Genomic DNA, 18450 nt, shown 5'->3' on the forward strand with positions numbered 1-18450 from the left:
TACTCAAAGGGTCTGTCCAACAAGAAGATTTAACAATTTTAAATATCTATGCCCCCAACGTGGGAGCAGCCAACTATATAAACCAATTAATAACAAAATCAAAGAAACACATAAACAACAATACAATAATAGTAGGGGACTTTAATATTCCCCTCACTGAAATGGACAGGTCATCCAAGCAAAAGATCAGCAAGGAAATAAAGGCCTTAAATGACACACTGGACCAGATGGACATCACAGATATATTCAGAATATTTCATCCCAAAGCAACAGAATACACATTCTTCTCTAGTGCACATGGTACATTCTCCAGAATAGATCACATCCTCGGTCCTAAATCAGGACTCAACCGGTATCAAAAGATTGGGATCATTCCCTGCATATTTTCAGACCACAATGCTCTAAAGCTAGAACTCAACCACAAAAGGAAGTTTGGAAAGAACCCAAATACATGGAGACTAAACAGTATCCTTCTAAAGAATGAATGGGTCAACCGGGAAATTAAAGAAGAATTGAAAAAAATCATGGAAACAAATGATAATGAAAATACAACGGTTCAAAATCTGTGGGACACAACAAAGGCAGTCCTGAGAGGAAAATATATAGCGGTACAAGCCTTTCTCAAGAAACAAGAAAGGTCTCAGGTACACAACCTAACCCTACACCTAAAGGAGCTGGAGAAGGAACAAGAAAGAAACCCTCAGCTCAGCAGGAGAAGAGAAATCATAAAGATCAGAGCAGAAATCAATGAAATAGAAACCAAAAAAACAATAGAACAAATCAACGAAACTAGGAGCTGGTTCTTTGAAAGAATTAATAAAATTGATAAAACTCTGGCCAGACTTATCAAAAAGAAAAGAGAAAGGACCCAAATAAATAAAATAATGAATGAAAGAGGAGAGATCACAACTAACACCAAGGAAATACAAACTATTATAAGAACATACTATGAGCAACTCTACGGCAATAAATTTGACAATCTGGAAGAAATGGATGCATTCCTAGAAACATATAAACTACCACAACTGAACCATGAAGAAATAGAAAGCCTGAACAGACCCATAACCAGTAAGGAGATTGAAACAGTCATTAAAAATCTCCAAACAAACAAAAGCCCAGGGCCAGACGGCTTCCCGGGGGAATTCTACCAAACATTTAAAGAAGAACTAATTCCTATTCTCCTGAAACTGTTCCAAAAAATAGAAATGGAAGGAAAACTTCCAAACTCATTTTATGAGGCCAGCATCACCTTGATCCCAAAACCAGACAAGGATCCCACCAAAAAAGAGAGCTATAGACCGATATCCTTGATGAACACAGATGCGAAAATACTCAACAAAATACTAGCCAATCGGATTCAACAGTACATTAAAAAGATTATTCACCACGACCAAGTGGGATTTATTCCAGGGCTGCAAGGTTGGTTCAACATCCGCAAATCAGTCAATGTGATACAACACATCAATAAAAGTAAGAACAAGAACCATATGATACTCTCAATAGATGCTGAAAAAGCATTTGACAAAGTACAACATCCCTTCCTGATCAAAACTCTTCAAAGTGTAGGGATAGAGGGCACATACCTCAATATCATCAAAGCCATCTATGAAAAACCCACCGCAAATATCATTCTCAATGGAGAAAAACTGAAAGCTTTTCCGCTAAGGTCAGGAACACGGCAGGGATGTCCATTATCACCACTGCTATTCAACATCGTACTAGAGGTCCTAGCCTCAGCAATCAGACAACAAAAGGAAATTAAAGGCATCCAAATCGGCAAAGAAGAAGTCAAATTATCACTCTTCGCAGATGATATGATACTATATGTGGAAAACCCAAAAGACTCCACTCCAAAACTGCTAGAACTTATACAGGAATTCAGTAAAGTGTCAGGATATAAAATCAATGCACAGAAATCAGTTGCATTTCTCTACACCAACAGCAAGACAGAAGAAAGAGATATTAAGGAGTCAATCCCATTTACAATTGCATCCAAAACCATAAGATACCTAGGAATAAACCTAACCAAAGAGACACAGAATCTATACTCAGAAAACTATAAAGTACTCATGAAAGAAATTGAGGAAGACACAAAGAAATGGAAAAATGTTCCATGCTCCTGGATTGGAAGAATAAATATTGTGAAAATGTCTATGCTACCTAAAGCAATCTACACATTTAATGCAATTCCTATCAAAGTACCATCCATCTTTTTCAAAGAAATGGAACAAATAATTCTAAAATTTATATGGAACCAGAAAAGACCTCGAATAGCCAAAGGGATATTGAAAAAGAAAGCCAACGTTGGTGGCATCACAATTCCGGACTTCAAGCTCTATTACAAAGCTGTCATCATCAAGACAGCATGGTACTGGCACAAAAACAGATACATAGATCAATGGAACAGAATAGAGAGCCCAGAAATAGACCCTCAACTCTATGGTCAACTAATCTTCGACAAAGCAGGAAAGAATGTCCAATGGAAAAAAGACAGCCTTTTCAATAAATGGTGCTGGGAAAATTGGACAGCCACATGCAGAAAAATGAAATTGGACCATTTCCTTACACCACACACAAAAATAGACTCAAAATGGATGAAGGACCTCAATGTACGAAAGGAATCCATCAAAATCCTTGAGGAGAACACGGGCAGCAACCTCTTCGACCTCTGCCGCAGCAACATCTTCCTAGGAACAACGCAAAAGGCAAGGGAAGCAAGGGAAAAAATGAACTACTGGGATTTCATCAAGATCAAAAGCTTTTGCACAGCAAAGGAAACAGTTAACAAAATCAAAAGACAACTGACAGAATGGGAGAAGATATTTGCAAACGACATATCAGATAAAGGACTAGTGTCCAGAATCTATAAAGAACTTAGCAAACTCAACACCCAAAGAACAAATAATCCAATCAAGAAATGGGCAGAAGACATGAACAGACATTTCTGCAAAGAAGACATCCAGATGGCCAACAGACACATGAAAAAGTGCTCCATATCACTTGGCATCAGGGAAATACAAATCAAAACCACAATGAGATATCACCTCACACCAGTCAGAATGGCTAAAATCAACAAGTCAGGAAATGACAGATGCTGGCGAGGATGCGGAGAAAGGGGAACCCTCCTACACTGTTGGTGGGAATGCAAGCTGGTGCAGCCACTCTGGAAAACAGCATGGAGGTTCCTCAAAATGTTGAAAATAGAACTGCCCTATGACCCAGCAATTGCACTATTGGGTATTTACCCTAAAGATACAAATGTAGTGATCCAAAGGGACACGTGCACCCGAATGTTTATAGCAGCAATGTCCACAATAGCCAAACTATGGAAAGAACCTAGATGTCCATCAACAGATGAATGGATCAAGAAGATGTGGTATATATACACAATGGAATACTATGCAGCCATCAAAAGAAATGAAATCTTGCCATTTGCAACAACATGGATGGAACTAGAGCGTATCATGCTTAGCGAAATAAGTCAAGCAGAGAAAGACAACTATCATATGATCTCCCTGATATGAGGAAGTGGTGATGCAACATGGAGGCTTAAGTGGGTAGAAGAATAAATGAAACAAGATGGGATTGGGAGGGAGACAAACCATAAGTGACTCTTAATCTCACAAAACAAACTGAGGGTTGCCGGGGGGAGGGGGTTGGGGAGAAGGGGGTGGGATTATGGACATTGGGGAGGGTATGTGATTTGGTGAGTGCTGTGAAGTGTGTAAACCTGGTGATTCACAGACCTGGGGATAAAAATATATGTATATAAAAAATATATGTTTATAAAAAATAAAAAATAAAAAATAAAAAAAAAAAAGAGATGGTTCAGGAAACGAAAGCATTCTCTTCTCTAGGCTTTGCAAAACCAATAGCAAGTATCTTAACGAAGAATCCTATAAAGCTATGCACACAGTAAAATCTTTACATTTGACTCCAAAGTCTATTTTATAAAACTTAGTATTAGGCCTATATATCATTGCAGGAAGTAAAGTAAAATAATTACTTTATTCAGTAAAATTCTGAAAATTCAGAATTCAGAAAAATTACTGTAATCAGTAAAACAATTACTGATACTTTAGAAAGCCCATTTATACAATCATTAATGATTTTTTCAACTAAAACTATATTAGAGATTATATTCAGTTGTTATGTACTTAATTCTTAAAAATACATATCATACCTCAACCTCAACCAAAGGCATACGGCAATGAACCAACAAAAAAAAAAAACAGTGGTATAAATTATTAAAATGTTAAAAAAAAAAAAAAAAAAAAAAAAAAAAAAAACAACATTCCCTTTTCAGCTTAAAAAAGTTTTATTGTGGTATAGCCTTACATAGACTGTAACAATGCTTTTCAGGACAAAAATAAACAGAAGTAATAAGCTAAAATATTTTAGTATATGTGCTGCCGAAGTGAGCACAGCTAAAATATTTTAAAAAGCTTTCACTCAAGGATTTTCAGTCAAGTAATGTTGATTGCTCTGGCTTTGAAATACTACATTTAGCCAATTTTTGTAATTAACAAAACACAATATTTTCCCCTTGGCTTTTCAATTTTGACAATGGCTGCTGATATTTCCCTATATATTTCCAAAAATCCTTTCCAGAATGTAAAAATTAAGCTCTAATAAAATGATAATATTGTGTTCACTCACCTTGCCATCTTACTTTATTGTAAAATGAAATAGTTACCACATTTAACTTTCATCTGAATAAATTCTCTCAAATTAACAGGAGTGGCTGGGAGGAAGTATATAAGTATATAAGGAAGAAATTTTAAACAAGGTGAGATTATCTCTTTTAAGGTGTCTTTTCCATAAATTACCTGGCAATTAAACTAACAGTTTCAGAAGTCTGCTGAAAATTGTATTTTGTCATTTCCCAGAAGTCAGTTTTCACAAACCAAATATACAGTCTGCTAATACCCATATCTGGAACCCCCTTAAAACCTGATAACCTCAGGTACTGATATGATAAACTATAAACCCTTGTTTCTTGACTTTCCATTTCAGAACACTAATGCTGTTGGTTAATTTGTACTAAATGCATCTGTAGAGCTGGCAAAAGGTCTCCCCAGAGAGTGTGACTTAGTGATTTATTTTTTTCAATATATAAATGGCTCTCTTTGAGTATTATTAACATTATTTTATAATTTATATTAATAAAACAATAATCATGATTTTCCACTAGCTACTTGAAACACATAGTGTCATATCAGAATTTTTAGTACATCTCATGTTTTTAAGCAACTTCCTGAATGAGGTTTGTATTCTTAGGCTTTGAAATTAGAGTTTAGAGATAGATAAGTCAAAAATGTTTATTTCACAGGTCTCTAAAGATACAGTTGGAATAGAAAGGCATGTGGCAAGTCTTAATGAAGGCTGATTAGCCATCCAGACAATTCCTACTGATTGACATTTCTTCAGAGAATCCTTAGAGTCTGAGGACACAAAGAAAATCCAGTCTGCAGGGGTAGCTGTTTTCCAAGCTCAGAGACTGTAATTATAAAAAACTAAAAAACTTTGTACTATTTAAAAAAAGAAGGGGGAACTCTGGAGTGCCTGTCTGGCTCAGTAGGTAGAGTATGTGATTCTTGATCTTGGATTCATGAGGTCAAGCCCCATGTTGCATATAGAGCTTAAAGAGCTTATGTTAAAAAAAAAAAAAAAAAGACAAACAAACAAACAAACAATCTCCCCCCCAAAACCCAACTTTTTAAAAAGGACTCTGAGCAATGAAACTATTATGGATCTGAATATTAGTGTTTCCTTATCAGCCCCACATTTCTACGAATCAACATGGGAAGATATGTTTACCATATGATTATGAACCTGGAGTCAAAGCAAGGTGAATCCGTTGTATGATTAGTGTCCTCAAGAAATCATCTCTCTCATCATCTCATCAACCAAGCCTCAATGTTAATGTTAATTAGAGGTTGCTTTAGATTATATCTGAAGTTAATAGATTGAGGAACAATCAACCAGAGATCCATATTTTAGCACCAGAGCACCTTGTCTGCAGAAAAATACTAGAGACAGATAATCAAATATTGTTATTCTAGATTTCTCTTCTACAGATAGCAAGCAGACCATCTGCCACCCATTAATACATTTCTCTCTTTAGACAAATTCAATGCAGGCATTTACTCACATATGTGGCAATGACAATTCAGTCATGTCTCCCTGGGAGTTCCACTTAAACCTCTGAATTTTGGGTGTTTACAATCTTGCAGGTTACTTCTAAATACTATAGATTCCTCTCATATGTTTACATTTTTCTTAATTTCAGTTTTAAAAGGGAAATTAAGGTAGATCATTTTGGGAGCTACCTTATTGTTGCCCAACATACTACTTAATATGGATTTTTCACATACTCTTTGCAGATTATTTCTTTCTCATTATTTCAGACAACGATTTCACTTACTAGGTGGTCCAGTCACAATCCAGTCAATATTATATAGTGTTAAGAGCCCTGAAAACCAAACTGTGTTTTTGGGAAAATTATTTAACTGCAGTTTCCTTATCTATCTCAGAAAGTTGTTTTGAAGATAAAGTGAGGTTATTACTGTGGCAAGTAAACTGAGTAACATGGGGCTTGACATATAATAATTTTTCTATTACTTACATTATTTGTTTTGAGGCTAGAAATTTTACATAGTTTTACAAATTATATTTGAATTTTCCCAATATTTGTTAGCAATCTACCTACAAATCATCAAAAAGCTAATATTTTAATACTGGATACCACCTATAATTGGCTAAACAATGTTTTATATACTCTTGGGTGTTGAGCTGGGGTAATGAAGTAGTCTGAAGAAAAATAAAGCAAAGTAAGGAGATAAAAAATAATGAGCATGCTAACTTAGGTAGGGTGATCAAGGAAGTCTTCTCTGAGGAGATGGCATCAGAACAGAAAACTGAGTGAAACAAGGGAAGGAATTGTGACTGTCTCATTCATTAGATGAATGAGTGCTTGTTATGGTGTTTGTTAGCTGCATCCTTTTAGTTCTTAGTCACACTTCTTTATATGGGTACTGAACTATTTATATTTCTATGACTTAGGATGCCAAGCAGATTTTACAGTCCAGGAAGGAAGTGCCTGGGCTTTCCATGTGCTTTAAATATCTGCCAGTGATTACACATTTCCCATTACTGACTTAGTACTTCTTGAATAGTTTGTCAGTTCTGTAAATGAACTTAGTATTAGAAGTCCTTTGAAAAGGAACAGGCATTTGGAAGAACCTATCAGAGGAAAGCCGCTATGGAATGGAGGAAAGAATCTTGAGTCAAGAGAATTGGGTTTGAATTCCAGCTCACCATTGGCTGTGTGGATATGTCCCCTAACTTTAAGGCATTTGTTCTTTATCTATAAAATGGGGATGATAATGCTTGATTCACATAATTGTTGTAAAGGTCCACCAAAGTAATTGATATGAATAATACTTAGTATGTTATATGAAATCAATAAATGTTACTTGAATTTGAAAGCTTAGAGTATCCTTAAAGATAATGGTCTGGGGTTGGTTCTCTGCATTAAAGAATTCTTAAGCATATTAGACTAAACTAAGAAGTAGTAATAAGAAACTTATGTTACTACAATATCCCAGTCATAACAATTATAGTTAACATTGAGTGCTCACGATGTTCTAAGAACTATCCTAAGAATGTTACATAGATTAAATCATTTATTTCTCACACTAACCATACAAGTACTATTATTCTGCCCCTTTAACTCATGACAAAATTGAGGCTCAAAGATGGGGCTCCTGGCTGGCTCAGTCAGAAGTGTATGTGACTCTTAATCTCATGGTCATGAGTTCAAACCCCATGTGGAGTCTACTTAAAAAAATTTCTTTAAATGAGGCAAAAGGAGATTAATCTGCATACGGTGATATAGTAAGTGGTAGGATTGGGGTTATGAATTAGATGATTTGACATCACAGCTCATTTTTAAACTTTATTAAACTATACAATTATAATTTAAAAGATTATCTTGTCTGAAGCCATCATCTCAGGCCTTTCTTTAAGGAACATCACTGTAGAAAGTGACATTAAAAAAAAGATAGAGTTTAAGGTATGACCAAGTTTAAAAAGAGAGTGAATAAGGTTAAAAAAAAAAAAAAAGCAAAAAAAACCAAGCCTCAATGTTAATGTTAATTAGAGGTTGCTTTAGATTATGTCTGAAGTTAATAGCCAGCACTGTAATATTAAGGATCATCTACTTTATTATGCAATTTCATATCTTGTTTGAAGATCTACTCATTTTAAGAAAAATGGTTGCTTAATACTGACCAGAGACTAAGAAAGACATCTAAGAAGAACAGATTGTCTAAAATTCCAAGTCCTTAAAAAAAAAAAAAAAAAAAAATCCCAGAGGGTGAAACAGTAACATTTTTGAGGGATTGGGTTGTAACAGATGTGATCAGTTTGAACCACAGCTGAACAACATCCAGTAAAACAATGATTCTGGCTATCTAGAAAACCTAAATAAAGTTCCAATGACAAAGAGGTAAATAAATGAAAAAAAAAAAAAAAACCTGATATATTCTATCAAATTATTTAAAATATTTTACCATGAGTTAAATCTATAAAGGCTGGTAATATACCAGCTTGTGGAATATATTATGTAGGAAAAAGATCATGACTATACATGCTAAATGATAACCAATCATCCCAGGCTTATAAGTAACAGTTACCATGATACAATGCTGGGTCATTAGTTATGTATTAGCTAATTTGATGAAATAAAATAGTATTTCAATGCTATATACCATTTCATACATTTCTTTATTGCTTAAATATAAGCATAAATATGGTATTAAGGTAACAAATGTAATTTTTTATATATTAATAACTAAAGTATAACATTTCTACTCTGCACAATTCAGACTGACAAAAACAATACAATCACATAAACACATAGATAAAAATCTAATCACCAAATCTTTGACATGGTAGAATCTAATGGTGATATTAGGCAAAGACACACGAATGTGCCATAAACAAACTGTATACAAAATGGAGATAAATTAAGCTACAAAGAATAGGAGCATATATAAGTATTATAGAAGTACTGGGATGATTCACAAAAGTGGAGAGATTTTTAATTGAGAAAAGTTAATAAAATGGAAGCTATAATTAAAGTTTTAAGAGTATCACTGGCTTTCAGTCTCATATGGGGACTGAAGTTCCCTTAATTTTTTGCTACTATCTAGTAGCACTATCAAAATACATCTATGCTATCCCCTCGAAGAAGATAACCAGATACTACAGAAGATATCACTGAGATCAACTGTAATTACTTTGGGTAGTATAAGTAACAGTAGATAGTTTCCATAAGTAGAAATTCATTTATTTACTCAGAATTTCATATACTTTAAGCCTGCTAGAGGTAAGCTGATTGGAAAAAAGCTTTCATTAATCACCTTTGACATCCAGGGAAACCAAAGCATATGAAAAGGCGATGGTTTTGTGTGTACAGCCTCAATTATGTTAGTCAACTCAAGCAACCATTATGTACTCAATAATAGGTATGACACAGCTCTGGACATCAGCAACACTAAAGCAGGCAGGCACAGGCAACCTGCTAATACTGATGTTTCTAGTGTTGACATTCTTAAGAAGTATGGAAAATAATAATGATGTCTTCCTCATTAGAACTTTATAGCAGTGTTCTTTTAGATTTACCTCCACTTTTTATTAACAACCAGGCTGTGCAGAATAACACGGTCTTAAGAAATTACAGCAGAATGTCTTAAAGGAAAAGGAAATGTACGATGCCGGTGTAGGGATAACTGACAGGGATTTTTGCGAGAATAACAATATATTCTTGAACATAAAGCCTCTGTAGAAGGTACCTACAGTAGTAACGAAAAAAGTCGTCTTGAAACTTTTTAAAATTTAAATTCCTTAGTGTACATGATAATGTAGCAAAGTCAACAGAAAAAAAATTAACATTGTTTAAGAAAACATTAGGGGAAGCAGCTTATCCTTAGGGAGGCATGAGGTTGCCTTATTATTAAGTAGTTAATAGAGTTCGATGCATTTTCAAAGCTGGTTACAATCATTACCACAGCACACCCTTGTGAGGTAAGTGTATTATCATCTGTGGTTCATAAATGACAAAGCTGAGGCACTGAATGATTAAGTCACTCGCCTAAGGAGAATGAGTCAACGTCAAGAGTCATAGTTGACCGACCTAACTTCTGCCGATCAGTCCAGGGCTCAGTCAGCGGGGCCCAGAGTGGCTTCCCTGGCTGGCACCTGGACTTCGGCTATTTTCGTTCTCGTTAAGCAGACTAGTGGGACCGAGAGGACAAAACTTTCAAATAATTTTTACTTCTACTCAAGATTTAGCCCTGAGGTCTTAATCTCAGAATTTGGGACAGGAAAAGCTGTCGGGCGCACTCTCCCTCCCCCAATCTGCGGCTAGTGGGTACTGCGGGCGGTTCCGCCACCCCCTTTCGCAGCGATGGCAATGAGTGACCACCCTCTTTAGCAGAACAGGGGGACGGGGGAGGGTCGGTTGCTTTAAACAACGACTCTCCATCGCCGCCTCTTTCTGAAAGCAAGAGAAAATGGTGGGAAGTCAAACAAAATTTAAATAAACAACTTGTCCTCGGACCCCAACTAAGCAAATGAAGCCTCATTGTGCGTGCTGAGCCTGCAGTTCCCAACTTTCCGGGGAAGATGGGCGGACAGGGCAACAAAGGGCCCAGCAGGCATGCCTGGCAGTAAACGCGACAGCAGCTATCCAGGCGGAAGAGCACAGGACTGAAAACCACCCTCCGCCACGCCAGGGTCGGCTGCCGAGAACCGCGAACCCGACCCACCAACCACGTGACCAGTCCTTTTCTTTCTTTCCTTTTTTTTTTTTTAAACTTCTTTGCCCTTAAAAAAGAGAGGGAGAGCGAGAGTGAGCGAGAGAGACTCCACTTCCCAGAAGCCTCTTGTTACCCACGCAGCCGCAGTCGTGCGCAGGCGCCGCCGAGCCAAACGGACACGTCCGTCACGTGGACAGTAGCCGGCCAATCCGGTTTGAATCTCATTTTTTTCCTCTCACCCCCCCTTCAGGAGCGGTTGTGCGATCAGATCGATCTAAGATGGCGACTGTGGAACCGGTGAGTATTGCCTTTGCCCCCCCCCCCACCGGTCCCCGCGCTCCGTCTCCCTTCGGACTGGGGGACCCCGCGGGACGGCGTTCCCGGCGCGCACGCTACTGCTTGCTGCCCCCTCCCCCTCTTCTTGGGCCTGACCTCTCCGGGGGCAACTGGGGGCGCCCCGGAGGCTGGCCGAGGCGGCGTGTAGCGCACACGTTCTGGTGGGGGCCCGAGAGCAAGGGGAGAGGGGTGGGGGAGGGGCGGCACGGCGCCTCCTGCGGATCCGTGAGGTGGTCTGCTAGGGTGGAGAGTGATCGGGGTCCTGGGCAGGGTGTGTGGGGTATGTGTCTTCAGGATAGAACGGCGCAGGACTGGCTGGAGCGGGTGCCCGGATCCGCAGGGAGGCTGGGTGGCGAGCCGGCCCGGAATGAGATGGAGGAGGGAGCCCCGGGGTAGCCTTTCCGTCCCTCTCCCCCTCCCGAGCTCCAGCCTGGGGGTTCGTGTGCGAGGCGCGCGCGGGTCTTTATACCGGTGGGCCAAGGGGCCGGTGGGCGCGCGTTGCCGGAGGGTGGGTTGGGCGGGAGTGGTTCCGCGGCACGCGCGGAGAAGCTTCGACCTCGCCGAGGGGAGCCGAGAGGGGCGAGCGCATGTTACTCCAGCGCGCCCGAGAGTTGCCGGGGTTGGCGGCAGGGGAGGCGAGAAAGGTTTGGGGCGGGGAGGAGAACCTCGTGTTGCGCGGTAGAGCCCTCAGAGTAGGGTGGAAGGTAGTGGTGGTGAGAAAGGGGGATCACATTGTCCTCTCCCCTCCATGCTTGATACTGGGCTGTCATGGAGGAGGGAAGGGGGAGGAGCGAGGCCTACAGATCGCTGCTGCTGGTCTGGTTGCCGGCCGGACCTGCTGCATTTCACACGCGCCTGTCTTCCATTCATTCATCGTTTTCCGCGCAGTGCGCACGTCTCGACAGAATGCGGATGGGTCTTGATCCATCTGTTCTTCCAAACCTTTATAGTCTGAAATATTTCTAAGACATCGTTTATTGGAAATAGGAACTTAACTTTTTAAAATCAGTTTTTTGTTTATTTTTCCTTTACCTATTCTGCCGCTTTCTTTTCAGGTTAGGCACCATCTTAAACTTAGTGAAGCAAGCCGATCCCAGAACAGTAATTTGGTAGTTAACCGCCCGAAGGAGAGGATCTCTTGGTCATGTTTGGTTTTGCCGGCACTGGCTCACTGAAACTTACAGGCCTGTGTTGCAGTTTTAGGAATGTCACATCTAAGTGAAATTTTTTTAGAGGCATAATGGACTGTTTTAACAACTAGAAGACCTTTGACACTCTGGAAGCAGTTCTAGACCTTGGTTGCTAGATATTTTTGTGTATCTTTAATGATAGTTTGTGATTTTGATAATGGATTAACCAGTTTGTTTAGACTTTTTAGAGACTTTTATAGCTAGATGAAAAATTAGTCATGGAAGGCTTGTAGAATACAAAAAGACTTATTTTTTCATTACGTTGGTGTGAACTATCCTTACCTTATTGCCAGAGTTTACGGCAGTTCTTCTCTTCGGTTACTTGTTCTTCATTGGTGCGTGTTTTCATTTATGTTCTGCAGAACTGTCTCTTAACTTGCTGATACACTTAACTTTATAACATTAATGTTACATAAATAAAAAGATAAAGAATGAAATGAAAATACTCCCTTTTAACAGATTCCCATGTCCACTTTTTACTGGATCTGCTCTCCTCCCTACTGTTAACCAATATCATTAAAAAGCATTACAGAGAGTAATAGGGGCAAGGCTGAAACCTCTAAGCTGTGAAATAATGATGTATCCTGTGAAGTTTAAGTAACATTTAGGCCCTTTGGATTTTGCAAAGCTATGCAGTTTTCTTTCAGCCGCGCAGAACAGAACTACAAAGTGTTGAAGGACTATTTTGAGTCAGTGTACATTTATAGTCTCTTATGTTTAGGAGGCTATACCAAATGTTTTTTAGGATACAACGTTATACAAAATGTGATTCTATACCTTGTTCAATTTAACTTTTAAGGAGCTTAATTCTCAGTGATGTGGTGGGTGATACAGTATAGTATTCGTTCTGTTGCTGACAGAAGGAAATTTGGATAGTGCATTTAAATTTAGGGAGTAGGGAACCTAAAAACCTAAAGTGTGTGAAAGTGGAAGGCCAATAGTAGTTTGAAGATGTATGTAAAATACATTGACATGTTTATTTTTAGTGAGAATGGCTTTTTTTTTTTTTTTGCACCTTTAATGCACCTTTTTCACAGGTTATTCTTAGAATTCTTTGATGATTGTAAATACTGGGAGGTGGTTGTTTTTAAACTGCAGCTGGTTAGTATTGATTGTAGTTGGTGTTCCTGCTGAAGCCTACAGAAACCATATTTATATTTGTTCATTGCTATTTCATCTAGCTTGTGAGTTTCCTTACTGCTTTTTTGTTGGGCATAATCAGTAAGCACTTAAGGAGTCATGGGCCTTTCCTGCTTGTCCCACCTTTCGTAGATATTTGGGAGATTTTTAACGATGGAAATTACATAAAATATCAGTCATTTTCTGTTTGATATTAGTTGATTTTTTTCAGATGTGTTTAAGAGATCAGTTACATAAAGATGTGGTTTACAGATACTAAATTTATTAAGAAGCTTGATAGGGCAAAGTAAAGGAAGCATTTTACCTCTCTGTAGGTAATATGGGAAATTTTTGAATATTGGGATAAACAATGTTTTCCTTTTAGTCTCTTGGCATTTGAACTGTGGCTAGGTCAAAATTAGACTTTGTGGCTAGATCAAAATTAGACTTAATATTAGTAGTGAAGATGGCAAGGCAGTTTCCCCAGGCCATCTTGCTTCTAGTAGCAAAACGTTTCTTTGTAGCTATCTTCATTCTGCATTCTTCATTGTTGGGCTGGTTTTTGACTTGTAGTTCTTTTTAAAGGGTTTTTTTTGTTTGTTTAATTAAACTGGAGGTATACAGTTTTACATTGTATCTCTTGGGTTTTTAAAACTATGTTAATTGCATAACCGGAATCAACTTGGACAGTGGGCTGAACTGTTGTTTCCATTTTTACCCTTTAGAAACGTGTTTTGTACTATAAAGAGCTTATTAAAAGTAAATAAGGCTTGGGCACCTGGGTGGCTCAGTGGGTTAAAGCCTCTGCCTTCCACTTAGGTCATGATCTCAGGGCCATGGGATCAAGCCCCACATCGGGCTCTCTGCTCAGCCAGGGAGGCCGCCCCCCCCCCCCGCCCCCACCTGCCTCTCTGCCTACTTGTGATTTCTATCAAATAAATAAATAAAAATCTTTTTAAAATTTTTTTAAAAAGTAAATAAGGCTTACATATATATTGACAAATCTGTTGTATATAATAAATTTTTGGTTAATCAGAGACTGTTGATTGACAAGCAGACCTTGCAAGTTAATATTCTGTTTTCACCTTAATGAAAGAACCCAGTATATATATCAAAGTTCATTCATAAACCAAGTAAATTTGGTTCTGGTGTTTATATTTCAAATTTCACTTCATTTTATACTTTGAATTAATACTATGCATAATCATTTGACCTAGAGAAATCCAGTTTAGAGAGCAGTCCTAATTTGTACACTGAAGTTGCAGAGCATACAGTGTTAAATGAATTGGGTAAGCTTAATCCAATTTGGACAGCAAATTCTAGACAATACAAAAATATGTTGTTTAATATATATAAGGTTAAAAATGTAGTAGAGTACCTGGATATAACAAGGAACTGGTGAAACGGTTACTCTGGCAAAGATAGTTTCTACTTTTCCTTCTCTGCTACTACTGGAAATTTTCTTGCTCTTCTGGTACCTGTTAGTTTTTCCATATTTGTTGTAGAGATTTTTGTTGTAGAGATTTTTTAGAGAAGTGGAAAAGAGTAGGGGTTATAGTCTAATTTTAATATGTTTGACCTTGACTGAAATTTCTAAGTTTAGCTGAGAAAATGGGAATAAGATATCTTACAGTGATTTTGATTTTCAAGTTCAGTATTCAGGGATGACAGTTTGTTAGTTATGGAGACCTAGGTATACCAAGTTAATAGTCCATGAATGTGTTGCATGCAGGTGTATTCACGCATACGTATACTCACCTTTTCCTCTTTTTTCTCAGAAATTCATGTGGCTGCTTTTTGATTATCATTCTTAGTCTTTGGCAAGAAATGCAAAACTTATGCTGTACAGTCCTGAGATACTCTTTCCACTCCTATCCCTATCATAAAAATTACTAGTGTTTGTTCAAAAGTTCCTGTTTATGTCAGGAGAAAAAAAGAAAGGATCACTTTTGTCCTGCAGGTACTTAGAATGTGGTCAGAAAATAAGTTATTTTTTTTCCTCCTCTAGTTGGAACTTTTGATATATTATTCCACAGAAACAATGGAAAGCTGTGATTTAGTCACATTGTTCAGTAAGTTTCTGTGGCATTAGGACAAATCTAACCAGCATTGAATTTCTAGGGAAATGGATACAGAGTTCTAAGCAGTTGTCTTAAAAATGACTTTTAAGGGGTGCCTGGATGGCTTAGCCAGTTAAGCATCTGCCTTTGGCTCAGGTCATTGTCCCAGAGTCCTGGGATCCAGCCCTATGTGGGGCTCCCTGCCTGCTCCTCCTCCTCCTCCTCCTCCCTTTACCATCCTTCCCTTCACCACCCTCTCCCCACTCCCCGCTCTGTCTGTCAGATAAATAAAATCTTTGGGGAAAAAAATGACCTTTAAGCAGAACCTGTTTGTAACTGATTTTTAATGTAGGCAGATCTTTATTTCTTAATTAAAATGTAGCACTTATGTATGTTGGGCACTACATTACTTTACATATATTAATTCACTTAATCCTACAGAGCCCTGTGAGGGAGATACTATTGTCCACAATTCAGATGAGGAAACCAGAGCACAAAGCGATTAAGTTACTTTGTGTGACTAACTTGATCAAGATCGCACAGCTAATAAATGGTGGGGTGGAGTTCAAACTAAAGCAGCAAATTTCAGCATATGTGTTCTTAACTGTGACACAGTCTTTCCAATGACCATGTAATGTGTTTTCCTTATGTGATTTGGGAACAGTAATTTGATTAACTAGGTATTTTGCTGCAGTTCTAAAAGAAAATGTGTGGACATTTTAGGCTCTTTTGTACTACAGTGTTAGATAACTGATAACTGAAGTACAGTAAGAAAATAGCACTGTGGTGTCTAAATCCAAGGACTAAACAAGTTTTTACACCTAAGTTTATATTTTAGAAACTGGTCCACAACACTTTGGATAGATTTCTGAAGAAAGCAAATGGTCACTTCCCTCCCCCCCCTTATTTGCTTTTGGACCTTGTCAAATCAAAATCAAAATCAAATGATTTGCCAATTAAAATATTTTGCTAGTAAAGACACAGTAAGTTTTTAAGAATTTGTCATTATGGAATTTACTAATAACTACCTTGAACTGTTAGTAATTTTGATGAAAGGACTAAGCCATCCAGGCACCCCTTAAGCAGTTGTTTTGAAAATGTTTCAGTATAATAATTGCTAGCTTTTTTTTTTTTAAACAGATCTATTTTATTTATTGTTTACAGAGCACGGGAGAGAGAGAGAGAGAGTGTGTGCCTGCGATCAGGAGCATGAGTGCCTGTTGGGGAGGTGTGGAGGGAGAGGGAGAGAGAATTTCAAGCCGACTCTCTACTGATCTCATGAGATCATGACCTGAGCCTAAGTCAGGAGTCAGTTGCTTAACCAGCTGAGGCACCCAAGCACCCCTAATGTTGCTAGTCTTAAGAAGCTCAGGTGTTTGAGGAAGATAGTAGTAAGACCATTTCTCTGAAATTCAAGGCTTTGCAGTAATTGTTAGAGCTAAAACGTATATTTAAATGTTTTTAGCTGTATGTTTTAAACTTGTTACTATAAAATGTTGAGGAGAGATTACAGTCTTTCAATACTGTGCTTATTACAGTGACCATCAATAAGATTTTTATATTTATCTGAACTAATGTCAGTGTTTTTTTTTTTTAAACATTTTATTAGAGGGAGATAGTGCCAGTGGGGGGAAGGGCAGAAGGTGAGAGTAAGAGAATCTCAAGCGGCTGTACTAAGCATGGGGCCTGATACAGGGTTGATCCCAGGACCCTAGATTATGACCTGAGCTGCAGCCAAGAGTCAGACACTTAAATGACTGAGCCACCCAGGCGTCTCGTGTTAGTGTTCTTATGAAGAATTTTTATGGGGTTTTACATAGTCATCTTAGGGCAACACCTTATGCAGTCACAAAGTCTGATAACTTCCAAGTATTAACTAAGGAAAGAAAATTTAATATTTTAATGGAAAGATGAAACATCTTTTTCTTGTAGTTTTTCTCCCTAATTCTCTTAATATTTTGAGATAAATAATAGCTGGGAAATTCATATTTCAAGTCATTTTTTCCCCTGTCTAACTTAGAACTCAAACTCAGGCCCTTGGGCCCAAGTTGTGTTACTATTCTATTAAAAAAAAAAAAAGAAAGAAAGAAACTGAAATTCAAGACTAAAAAGTCTAAGTCCTTGTTATCAGTAAATCTCCTGCCTTAAGCATAAATTGCTATATAGATCATTTTGCACAAGTAAATTAAATATAAAATTCTGTCTTTGAGGGCGCCTGGGTGACTCCATTGTTTAAGCTGCAGACTCTTGATTTTGGCTTAGGTCATGATCTCTGGGTCCTGGGTTTGAGCCCTGGTTCAGGCTACATGCCCAGTGGGAGGTCTGCTTCTCTCTCTCCCTCTGCCCCTTCCCCCACACATGTGCATGCTGTCTCAAATAAATTAAAAAACAAACAAACAAACAAAAAACCAAAAACCCATTGTTGAAAAGATATATCAAATGATTTATGGGCTGTGGTATGGAGCAATTTGGGTTTTTCTTTTCTTTTTTCTTGTCTCTTCTCTTCATTTGAACTTGTACGCTGTATTTTTAATAATGTTCAGGATTATAAAATCTCGTTTGGATTTTGGCTTATAGGTAATTCCCATTTAGCTTTTCTTTCTTTCTTTTTTTTTTTTTTTTAAACTTTTTTCTTGAATTAGTAATACATGCTCATGGTCCAGAATTCAAATGGATCCCTTTAGCAGTGAAGTCTATGGCTCCATTATCAGAATAATGTTTTTAAGTGCATTAAGTAAAATATTTAGGATTACAAAAGAAACCGTATTTGAAGTACAGTAAGGATTAACTGAGTTAACATGCAGCATTAAGGATGCTGCCTAGCCTAGGCTCAGTCCTATCTCCCCCCCACCCCCAGAGATTTTTTTTGTGGGAAGGGAGAGAGAGTGCATGCTAGTGCGCACATGAGTGGGTCGGTAA

The 18450-nt window shown here is 37.9% G+C and overlaps 1 protein-coding gene across 4 annotated transcripts in view; it reads left to right on the forward strand.

Moving 5' to 3' along the window:
* Positions 1-10077: 10077 nt before the first annotated feature.
* EIF4E (eukaryotic translation initiation factor 4E) overlaps positions 10078-18450 on the forward strand; it is a 45845-nt gene continuing 37472 nt past the window's right edge. For 2 of the 4 annotated variants that reach the window (XM_059172491.1, XM_059172499.1), the window contains exon 1: positions 11651-11806. In XM_059172491.1, coding sequence (XP_059028474.1) covers positions 11750-11806 — 57 coding nt within the window. In that variant the 5' untranslated portion in view covers positions 11651-11749. Of the gene's footprint in view, positions 10093-10933; positions 11124-11650; positions 11807-18450 lie in introns of those variants that run through there. The other 2 variants (XM_059172494.1, XM_059172503.1) reach the window with 2 other exon arrangements.

This window comes from Mustela lutreola, chromosome 1 (genome assembly GCF_030435805.1).
Source record: "Mustela lutreola isolate mMusLut2 chromosome 1, mMusLut2.pri, whole genome shotgun sequence".
NCBI lineage: Eukaryota > Metazoa > Chordata > Mammalia > Carnivora > Mustelidae > Mustela > Mustela lutreola.